Below are 12,122 nucleotides of genomic sequence, written 5' to 3'. Positions count from 1 at the left end.
TAGCAGCCTTTTTATCCGTTGAGTTGGTCCCACTAGGCTAGTAGTCTATTTTCAGGGTAGAACTGAGGTGGTAGGTAAACTACGAGGGGAAATTGGATCAGGGCATCTTGAAACTTGAGGGTTTATAGGTACTTTCCCGACTGTTTATCTCTGAAGATCTTATGAAGTTTAGCCTTACATTCCCATGGTAGTTTAGCCCCTATATTAAAATAAAAATAATGTTACGGTGGTCTGAACAGGTATATGCTGGAGTATCAGTGGCAGATCCAGGAATTTGAAGAAGGGGGGTGCAGTCTGGAAAGTATACCAGTGGGGTGGGGGTGGCAAGTAGAAGGTGGGGGCTCTGAAAAGATCACCTTAAACTGCTCTAACACATATGAAAGACAGCATTGTAAATTCAGATGCATATCCCTGTGGTGTGGCAGTGGTAGCAGAGGTGGATAATTCCTGCCCGGTACATTGCAAATTTATAGGCAGTACCAGCTCTTTCAAGGCATTCCTAGAGGACTTATTTTGGTTACCCATGCCAAGTCACAGCCCCCTTCAATGGCATAGCTCATATATACATTATGATAGCAGCAAGTCCCACTGAAGTTGACATCACAGGAAGTAGCATAGTAAATGTGAGTGGGTTTTCCAAGTAAATACTGATTTCTGTGAAAACAATGAAGTTCAACTAATTAATAACACAGCAAGTAAATCCCCAAAAGCAAGTACCCGATTCAGTTACACACAGTATGACATCTGACGCACACATAATCTTACCTCTTCAGCATCTGAGAGTCTGTACAATCCGCTGCTATTACTAATTGTATTCAACTCGCAAAGAGAGAACACACCAAAGTGATCCAAAAACTTGATCTAAAAACTTTAATAAATTATCTGATTTTCAGATAAATGGTCAACAAAGAAATCTCTTTTCTACCACACCACACCACACCGTACCATACTATACCGTCATCCTCAACCCATCCCCCCCCCCCTTTTCCCCATTTTCTTCATGAGGTATGAAGTGTTATGTACATTCTCACCACCTCTCTGTCTGGTGCCGTTTTCTCAGCTCCTTCAGTGATCATGTCCAACTGTCACAGGTCATCTGTCATAGTCCATCTGTCATAGTCCATCTATTTTGCAGGATACCCACATCTCCTTTTCTCTTGCTGCCTTCTCATCAGTCCCAAACATTCTTTACCAGATTGTCTTCTGGTTTTCTGTGCATGTGCCTGAATCACCATAATCTGTTCTTTTACCTTTTCTGCATTTGGAGCTACTTTGGTTTCTGCTCTAATGCCCCCATGCCATTATTTGTCCTACAGTGTGCATTCAGCTATTTAGTATTTCAGGTATTTTGTCTCCTCTAGCTTTCTTATCTGCTCAAAAATAGAAGTCGGTCCCAGCATCTTAACACAAGTACCCTGAAATCGCCCCATACATGGTACATGACATGTCCAAAATCTACAAATCTCTGATACATTCATAGCAACGTAGTGTCAATGTAAATGGTACAGCAGGTAGCCTTTGTTGCAGAAAACTATTTTATTTTTACACCAGTTAGATCAGTAATTGCCACTGCAGTGCAACATATGAGGGGTGTTGCACTCCTGAGTGCATCACCCTTTGAATGAGACATTAAACCATGGTCCTACCTGCCTGTGATGGTGGCTCAGGTGGATATAAAAGATCCCATGGCACCCATCAGAAAGGGCAGTTAAAGTTCCTGATGCCCTGACCAAATTTCCCCAAGTAGTGTAAATACCACCTCTGGATTCCCCTGTAAAGAGTAGGATTAATCTGGTCAATAAAGGATAAATAAAGAAAATAAAAAGAAATTCCAGTCTTTCATACACACTGCTATGCTTTCAAGAAAAATAATTATTTTCCTCATTTCTCTAATTCACTTCAAGGTTCAAGGGATTGGGTAAATTAAGAATTTGACTTTATACTATATTATAAATTGGGTGGCCATGGTGGTGCAGCGGTTAGCGTTGCCACCTCACAGCAAGAGGTTTTCCAATTCGATCCTCTGCTGGGGTGCCTTCTGTGTGGAGTCTGCATGTCCTCCCTGTGGTTGCGTGTGTTTCCTCCGGGTGTTCCGGTTTCTTCCCAAAGACATGCTGTGGGTGGATTGGACGCACTAAATTGGCCCTAGGCGTGTGTGCCCCTTCTGTGGAAGGTTGGGCACCGTGCTAGCAACTTGACACCGTACAACTCCACTGCCAATCATGAGCAGACAGTGATCCGCTGTGGCGACCCCTAGCCAGGAAAAGCCGAAAGAAGAAGATACTATATTATAAATTACACCAATATAGTTGTCCATTCCAGCATAGCACCTTTGTTCATCCACTGTGATATTGTCTAATGTCAGACAGCACTGCTTACAAATCAGTAACATCACTCCCTCTGTACCTTGCACCATGAAAAGTACAAGCTAGCCCCCAGGGTCAGTAATCCCTTAATATGCAGCATGCCCTTGCTTCCCTAAATTTGTCTCTTGCAGGGCTGTAACAAGAGACAAATATCCTTAAGTAGCCCAATGCTGTAAACCTTTTAAATGAATTATCAATTCATTTACTTTTAAGACACAAACCCACAGCCAAATCGTGGTCAGATGGGTCCCTAAGCAGGGTAATAGATCAGGACCGCCACAGCAGCTCCTCCTTCAGCAACCACCTACACCCCCTGCAACAGCCCCTTCTGCAGCCATTCCAGTGTTCCATTACTTGGCTGTTTCTCCTCATTTACCATAGACGCTGTTCAAACCTGTCAGTGTGCATACTGCTTTATTTACTTCTGCAATAATTACAAATATTGAAATAGAACAGTAATGCTGATAGCCATTTGCTAAACAAGCAATACAGTCTCACAATGAAAACACTTGGCATGAGCAGTATATTTCCCTGCCCTTAAAACCACATTCGTTGAAACAGCATTAAAACCTGCATTCAAAGAAAATGCATCTGGCCAGTGGAGGATTGTTTACTTTTTGGCAGTTTTCAAATCAGACTCCTTGCACACATTTTCAGGGGCATGCATACATGTATGTGTTCTTTGATTCGCATTCCCAATTGTATTAAATTATATTCCTTGTATAATATGGCACCACTTGTTCATGTTTTTTTTAATTTGTAGTTTTGAGCATTCTTTCCAGTAAGCAATAAAACAAAATGTATAAACCAATAATGACAAAACTACCCATTTCAGAAAATGTCACCCATAAAAGACCACTCAAACTTATGTCATTACAATCCATCAATAGCTGCCAGTAAGCACAATCTCTGCAGACATAAGTCATGCAAATAATTCCATATTAGAGATCTGTAACTAATGAAGTTGCTATTGGCAAACAGGTTAACATTTGTGTTTCATCTACAGATTCAGTGCTTGCTGCCCTTGAAGAATTAATTGCCTATTTTACATAAAAAAAAAAAAACTGGTAATATTGCAATCGGAAATGACTGACAACAGGATCATAATTACTAGACATCTCATACAAAGTGTGTAGAATCTCTATCCCACCGTAAAATATGCCAAATCGGCAATCGAAAGGGCACTGCAACATAAGCACTCCATTTACATGGTGTGGGAGTAGAATCCACAGCATTTTGCTCCAAAGGGAATTATGCTACTAACACTGCTTCCACATTCTACAGCACACAGTGACTGCCATTTGCTAAGCAAAACAGTTGCACTACTGAAAACGGACTTTGCATGAGCAACAGTAAACTTGTATTCCTTTGAAACGCACAATTCCGTGAAAATGAACTGAAACTCATAATCCCTTGAAAATGCACTGAACCTCAGTTTCTTGGAAAAGCACTGAAACAAACTCACAATTCCTTCAGCATTCTGGTAGTCTGTGTAGAGGATTCAGGCTCATCTCAACTGAAGCTCACAATTTTTTCAGCAGTCTGGTAGTTGGTGTAAAGGATTCAGGCTCTAGTCTCCACTGAAGCTCGCAATTCAGCTCACAATTCCTTCAGCAGTCTAGAGGTTGGTGTAGAGGATTCGGGCTCTTGTAACCAAGTTGCAGAATCAAGCCTGATCAAGTTAATTGACCAATATGCCCCGCCCCCCCCTCTTGACTAGGGCAGTACATGCCAAACCTTCATACTTCTCAACCACCATACGTCTCAACCTCTTAGTAAAAGAAATCTAGACAAAGTCTAAAATAATGGGTTGGCGGACAAAGACCCAAACATTGGGACAGATTTTAAATATTGCTCATGCAGACTTAAAAAGTTGCTAGAATAACAGCATTTGTCTTGGCATGCATTTTCTGAAAGAAGTGATGTCTGAAACTGAAATATATGGCATTTATTTAGTTATTTCAATCTCTGACTTGCCAGGAAAACCACAATTTAATGAGGAATAAGCCAAAAATTTAAGGCATAAATCTGGACAGTTGATTGGTATGCATACCTTTCAACCTCTGAGCAAGAAATCCGGACAAAGTCTGGAATAATGGGGATGATATGGGCCAAAAATAGGGACAAATTTTAAATATTGCTCTTTTTAACTTAGAAAATTGCTTGAATAACAGGATTTGTGTTTGCATGCATTTTACGAAGGATATGAAGTCTATAGACACACGCACACCCATACATACGGTGTTAGTAGCACAACAGGTAGCACACTTGCCTTTGATGCAGAAGGCTGTGGGTTCTATTCCCACACCAAGTAGATCAATTGCTGATACTGCAGTGCAGGGTATGATGGTTGCTGCACTTATGAATATGCAATCTGTAGGTTGAGATGTTGAGGTCCTAGTTGTCTGCGTTGGTGGTATCTCAGGAGGTAGTATTAGGGTTAAAATGCATTTAATGAGGTAGAGCAGTAGCCCTGCCCCGACATCTTACCTTAGAAAAACCTTTCCATAGCTGTCCTATTATACAAGACACGTAAACTTAAACACGCATGAACACATACACAACACTGCATCTATCCTCTTACATAACCCTAAGCCGTACTCACCTAATTGTCTCATGACACTAATTCTTTTTCCCTTGCCTAAACCATCCATCCTCAACCCCTTTTCCCATTTTCTTTACATGGTGTTGGGGTGTCACTCAACAGTGACAGTCATCTCGAGTGAGGTTTTAAACTGCTGGCTGGCTAGCCCTGCCACGGTAGTTCATCCGTACCACTTACTCGAGCACACTTGCACCTACAGTCAAATTAGTGTTCAGTCCATCTACTGCAGGTCTTTGAAATGTGGGTGGAAACTGCACTACCTGGAGGAAACCCATGCAACTCCAGGGTAGACATGCCGACTGCACAGAAGGCACCCCAGCTGAAAATCGAACTGGAGAACCACTTGCTGTGAGGCAAGAAAAGGAAAAAAAGTGATCACTTAAGAAAAGATAAATGCAAGAGGAAAAGATAATCTGCCTTAGTTCAGAATCGTAGTGCCAGTCTTACTAAAATAGTACAAGTTACATTAAAGCTTTTCACATTTCCACATACTTTATCTTGCATAATATGCCACAACATTATTATTTTTTTCACTTCCATTTAATCCTCTTAAATGTTAAAGAATCCATGAAGATATTCTTAAAATGTTTTAAGAATCTGGAAACATGCATGCAGAAAATATGAAGATGTTAAGACCCAAAAATAAGAAAATAAAAATGTCACGTCACTGACGAGTCAATGAGCCAATTAAGACAAACTCTATCAGAATCTAGCCAGTCCCTCCGTTCCACCCTATTCTAAAGAATGTCACAAATTTGCTGATAATGTCACCACTGCCATAGTCTATCAAAATAAGCAGGCAACTAAATGAAGCAGAACACAATTAAAAAAAACTGCTTGCAAAGCAACTCCTTACCAAGTTAAGGCTTTCTTAATCTATGCACCCTCTGCATTCTCCTCAGAATAATACAAAACTGATGAATATTTTGACTCTTGCTTTTTATTTCAAAATACAACATACTAGGAAAATTGTATTAAAGGAATAATACATGATAGGGATATTCATCATAGTAGGATTTGGAAATGCTTAACATGAATTTGGTGCTGGGGATGAAACCTAGCTAAGGCATGACTTAAACCCTAACATATATCCTTGTTTCATAACTGCAAATCTAAAAACATTTTTTTTTCTTTTTTTCATTGACTGGTATGAGTGTGTGACGTACGCATGGTCCTCCTTAAAGGAGAAGACACTGCCACTGCAGATGTAAACTCATTCTGCATATGAGCAGAATTTTTTTTTTCTGGCTTCAGGTTATGTGATTTAACAAAAAGGGGGAGTTGTCAAAAAGTTCACTAGACTCAAGGGGGCTCAAGCCTGAGAGCGCACATTCCAACTGCTTTTCTCCACCCTTCCCTTTTGTTCTTTGGCACTCAATATCCTTATTAGGGCAGGGATTGCCATGGCAACCATATAGCTGAAACAGGAATTGAAGCATTGAATCTAAGTAGTATGTGACAGTTTAATTCTTTAAAAGTTAGTGTTCACGCTTCTGGAATAAAAACTTTTAAAGCTGCTGAAGTCGCTTAAAATGACACGAGGCAATACTTACTGCATATTTGTAAAAGACACGCACAATATTCAGTCTAGTTTTGTACTGATTTGGGTGCTTGGAACAGTAACTAATGCAATGTGTGTATAAGTCCTCTATTTATTCGTAGACTATAGTTCTTAGTAAGTTGATGGCAGTTGTCGACAGTAGTAAGTTGTTTTCCTGCCTTTTTTCCACTGTCTGGGAGATTATAAAAAGGAGCCCAAAAATTCTGTATATTGCATTGTCTCAACCACCCCAGTAATATTGATGTTGCCACTGAACTTAAAACGACAGACTTATAGTGGTGTTGACGCAGTAGAAAAAAAATGAAAAGGCAGTGCTCTTGTCCAAAAGGAGAGCGATATGGTACTTGCTATTTCAGAGGTTATGGATTCTGGCAGGATTTTAACTGCAGTTCAGTTTAACATTGGGGTAGGGTGCAAAGGCTGTAAGTAAAGAAATTTGATTTAGACGAAACACAACTTTTGTCTCTCTCCTTAACACTGCAGGCGGTGGATCTTTTTGGGACGCAGCTTCCCATGACTGAGCTGGCAGTAGGCAGGGTCAGATGAGAGTCCAAAGAGTAGCGCATTACCTCAAAGCAGATCACTCGTAACAATAGTTTCGTCCAGCTGCTATTGTTATTTTAACTGAACAAGATAGTCTTCCCGACAGCTTACACAATGATTACGGATAGCTCTCACAAGTGCACCTACATTACAAGAGGAGATGCAGTTGGAGGACCGTTATAAATGTTAATTAAAAAAAATAATCTCATAATAATCTCACTGCAACCTCCAATCACATCTCTGATTTATTTGGTGCATTGGTGACGGGATTCTTCAGAAAAGATGCACCTGATTTCCAAACAAGAAAAAGTTGAAAAAGGGGCTGGTGCGCGCCCTTGCACCCATGCCTAAATCCGCCACTGGGTATTTACATGTTCCCCTATCCAGAAGAGAGTGGTGTTTTACTTGGGGTGAATTTTTAACAACCCATCTGCCCAAGCTATGTTTGAAAAGGATATGAGAAGTACTTTGCTTTATGTGGAGTGGAAGACTCTTCCACAGAAGAGGCATTTTTGTAATACCTACACGTACCTAGAACATGTTATCTTAATTTTGCAAAAAAAGATTGAGGACTCTTGAGTCGGTGTTTTATAACACAAGTGAACTCGCAGATATGTAGTAGTCTGATAGAATAGGGTCTGTTGAGGCTCTGTAGGTAAAACAAAGGTCCCCTCTCTGTAGCTTGTCTGAGACAGGTAAAAGAGAGATGAGGCTTTGAGATGGTCTGTGTAGTTTGATTTAGGCCCTTGATTTTTTAGGGAGGAAGCATTGTGCTCATTTTGAGGTGTGACAAATGTTTGGAAGGGCATATACCAAAAGGGGAATTTTACTCAATGATTGGCATAAGTGCTGAGTACAGAGGAATGATTGTCCCTGGACCTGACCACCATACCTTTTAGATGTAGGCTGTGAGATGAAAAAGGACTTCCTTACAAATAGTTGATATGTGGTGAGCAAGGGACAGTTTATTGCTGACATTGATTCAAAGATCTCCAACTGCAGGGTCAATTTTTATGGATGTATTGTCTGTGTGATAGTTACAAGTAGAGTCATGCTTTCTAAAGGATATGATTATACACTTTTTAGCATTTAGTTTTAGGCCATGGTTTTGGCACAGACTGTTAGTTTGGAATCAGCCTTCTTGTAGGAATTTGGTATCCATGATGGTACCAACTTTACAATCCTCTGCAAACTTGGCCAGCCACAAACCCCTAACATTAACTATGACCTCAGAAAATGCCAAGGAGGAGTGGTCCAATGACTGAACCCAAGAGTTCTCTGCTAGTGGCATGTTTTTTGGAGGAGGAAGACCTACCCACCCTTACTTCCTGAGTTCCGTTTGTGAATTGCTTCCTGAGTTCCGTTTGTGAATTGCTTCCTGAGTTCCGTTTGTGAATTGCTTCCCGAGTTCCGTTTGTGAATTGCTTCCCGAGTTCCGTTTGTGAATTGCTTCCCGAGTTCCGTTTGTGAATTGCTTCCCGAGTTCCGTTTGTGAATTGCTTCCCGAGTTCCGTTTGTGAATTGCTTCCCGAGTTCCGTTTGTGAATTGCTTCCCGAGTTCCGTTTGTGAATTGCTTCCCGAGTTCCGTTTGTGAATTGCTTCCTGAGTTCTGTTTGTGAACTAATTTCCTATTTAACAAAATACATAGGTGTTAACATTTAGATGAGGGAGTATCTAAGATACCAAAGTGTGGGAAGGAATTAAATGCCTTTGAGAAATCTAACTATGCAGTGCTCACAGATCTGCCTCATCCATTGTTTCAGTGACTTTTTCAAAGAAGTTGAATATGTTTAAGTAGGCAGGACCTGCCTTAACAAATCTGAAGTGGGCTGGGCCAAGAGTATGTAGATTACCTAAATCCTTGTGTATTAGTTCCATAATGATTCTTGCCATGGAGATGTGACTAGTGAGATGCATGGGACTGTAATTACCCAGATCTAGCACAAAACGTGTTATAAGGCTGATGTTCAATATCCTCCTGTAAAGAGGTCTGACGAGGCCTGTTTTAGGCTGACTAGTAGGCAGCTTGGTATGTTATCCGGTCCCATAGACAGTATTCCTGGCCTTGGTGCCTTTCACGTGATCATGGAAAATCTAAAGACCTGTGTGTGTGTGTGTGTGTGTGTGTGTGTGTGTGTGTGTGTGTGTGTGTGTGTGTGTGTGTGTGTGTGTGTGTGTGTGAGATCGATCTGAGAATATTGGAGGGAAGAAAGGGATGAAGCTCAACCAATCTACAAATTCAGTTTGTCCTCTGGGAGCATGTAGTATCATTTAGTATTGGCTCTACATAGTGCCAGGCATCATTTTGGAGATTCTTAACATTTAAAATAAATATTTTCTCCTATTTTAAGTGCCATGGGATCTTTTAAGTTCAACTAAGCTACCGCCTGTTCATTTATTAGTATATTAAAGTAATAAGTAAAATCCATCCTGACTTGGGACAGACTTAATTTCCTTCAGATAACATGGTGGTACAGCTGCCAGTGAGGTGAGGTCTGCCGGAGTCTAAATGGGAAGGATTTTTGGTTTTCCACCAAAGGAAAATGTACTTTTGGAATATATGCCCATGCTAATTCTTTATGGAAGTAATTGACGTCCCAGCATATAGCTGTGAGTGATAAGTTCGGAGAGCACCGTTTGTGAAGGGGGCATGGCTTGGGGAGCAATTTGGAAGGGAGTTGCCAGACAGCATTGTGTTGATGTGGGTGTGGTTTGGTGGGGGCAGTAGTCTGGGAGTAATGAGTACAAATTTTAAAATGCTGGCTACACCCCTGATGCTTATCACAAGATTAAAACTTTTTCCACTGTACAGTACTATCTAAATCCTCTCAAATATAATCTCAACCTCTTACTGAAATTACTAAGTTTTTATACACAACTGCTGCCTGTACAATCCACCAAATTGCATGTGTGCTTTCTGTTCAACTTCCACCTTTGTAAAATTGTAGAATGTATATGTATAAATGTAACTACTGCTTGTGTATAAATGTAAATAAAAATGTAATTTCTCTTTTGGAACTTGGTGTAATGCAGTGTAAACAAATATGCCATACTTTAGCCCCATCTAATTGCGTCCCTTGCTGCTGTTATTTTTATTTCTTTCCAGTATAGGCTTTTCCTTGTTTCCTCTCTGCTCAGTGTCCTTGATAACCTGTGGATTCCTCACTGAGTCAGGCTTTCTTTAAAACCAGAGAATTCACTTACCAAGCAGTTTGTTGCTCCCTGGCATCACAAGAATCCAAGTCACTGATTGTATTATGTGGGACTTTCACTCCTTGTTCTGTCATCTGTCTTCCAAATGGAAATGGCCATGTCGCACTCCAACTTAACCTCCCCTCTAACCCCATCTCATTTTTTTCCATTGTATACATCTTGTATATCCCAATACCAATACTTGCACCATGACTCCCCAGGTCAAATTTCCAACTGCACCTGGGATAATCTCTCCCATACGATGGGGTGACCTATTCCCTACTAATGATGTATTACTGTTTCAAATACTTGTATTGTTACTTTTCAATGCTCAGTGTATGCCTAACTTACTACGTTCAGTGACTATATGTTTTATATGTAACATACTGTATATTTTCTCAACAATTATGTTTATCTTGCAACATGCAGATTCTGTGTTATTATTCTTGGAGCTTTTTCTCCCCGGACCTGCACTGAAAACCGGCTCTTCATGGCCCGGTAGACTTTCCCAGTCATCAAACAAATAAAAGAAGAGCTGGCTGATAAACCTGTGAATTTGTGTTTTAAAGGACGCTTCATTTTCGATGTAATACTTTTGGGTTTTCACCCTGAACTGAAAGTTTGCACCTAGCAGTGATCTGTAAGCTTGTACCAGGATCTTCTAGCCTGCCTGCCACTGTGCATGAGTATGCATTTTACCATTGTGCTGATTTCACACTGTCATTGACTGGTTATAGCAGTTTGTGCCAGAAGGATTACCATTAGGAAGAACACAAGGGTTTGGCAAGACAAACTGTTGTGTAAAAAGCTATTTTTGCTTAAGTTACTGGTCTACTACTCTGATTATTGAAATTTGATCTCTCGTTTTTTTCTGTTTCAGCATAGGTGGGCTGATCTTGGATAAAACTGTATCTGATCCCAATTTTGCTGGAATGGCTGTTTTTACACCAGTTATTAACGGTAAGCTCTCATTTTGGTCTATTTTGCTCTTAATGTAAATTTGGCTACAGTTTTAGGTTTTTCATTGTTGTGCAGGTTACAGTTTGCATTATACAGTGTCATCTGCTGGCAGTCCTGCTGTGAGTGTCTGTTTTACTTGGCCTTGGTGGATTAGCAACAGACTAGAAATTGGGAAAACTTCTTTCTTTACAGATCCCATGGGGGATACCCATGAGCAGCAGTTGCAGTTTTAAAAAATGGAGCCCTGCTTGTGTTTTCAGGCCTGTAAGAAGGAGCACCTTTTGTATGGTGGTTTTTTTTTTTTTTTATATGTGGTACTCTCTCTGACAGTTTCTGTAATATCCTGAAGTATCAGAATGTGTACTTCGTGTCATTAAAGTTGGCAGTCACTAAAAACCAGCTGTCAGAACTTTTTTTTTCTGTAATAGCCACTTAGTCCAATTCAGAGATTTTTGTGGAAGCCTGGTATCTGTCCCAGTACTTGTGTAAATGTTAGTGTAACTAATCTTGGCTAGGATTAGTTTGTTATAGGACCCTCACTTTCACTGGCACACTTGCCAGTTTGGAGGAGCATCAGGCTACCTATAGCATGCCTTTTGGATGTAGGTGGATATAGAAGTGCCTGTCTGAATGTCGTAAAGACGTAGAAGATCGAAAGACTTCTTAAAGGACCCCCTGTCAGAAACCAAACTGTAGGCCTATGCACTGTGGATTAGTATTGTTAACCGTTGCATGACTCTGCCACCCAGTGTATTTTTAACCGTTCATCTGTTTTTTTTTCATCCCCAATCTTGCAGCCATGTTAATATTTTTTCTTCCCCTTAATGGTGGAATCTCTGCAAGTTCTTTTCCTTCACTAAGTCATTATATATGGTACTCAAAACTGTGCCTCCC

The 12,122-nt window shown here is 40.4% G+C and overlaps 1 protein-coding gene across 5 annotated transcripts in view; it reads left to right on the top strand.

Annotated features, from left to right (window-relative positions):
• Positions 1-12,122, top strand: part of SLC41A1 (solute carrier family 41 member 1) — a 410,973-nt gene that overhangs the window by 262,336 nt on the left and 136,515 nt on the right. For all 5 annotated transcript variants that reach the window (XM_044076832.1, XM_044076833.1, XM_044076834.1 and 2 more), the window contains exon 8: positions 11,149-11,228. In XM_044076832.1, coding sequence (XP_043932767.1) covers positions 11,149-11,228 — 80 coding nt within the window. The remainder of the gene's footprint in view (positions 1-11,148; positions 11,229-12,122) is intronic.

The sequence above is a fragment of the Protopterus annectens genome, chromosome 7.part0 (genome assembly GCF_019279795.1).
Source record: "Protopterus annectens isolate FY-2018-M chromosome 7.part0, PAN1.0, whole genome shotgun sequence".
Classification (NCBI taxonomy): domain Eukaryota; kingdom Metazoa; phylum Chordata; order Ceratodontiformes; family Protopteridae; genus Protopterus; species Protopterus annectens.
Note: the sequence above shows the minus strand (reverse complement) of the source record. Positions and strands in the feature narration are given on the sequence as shown.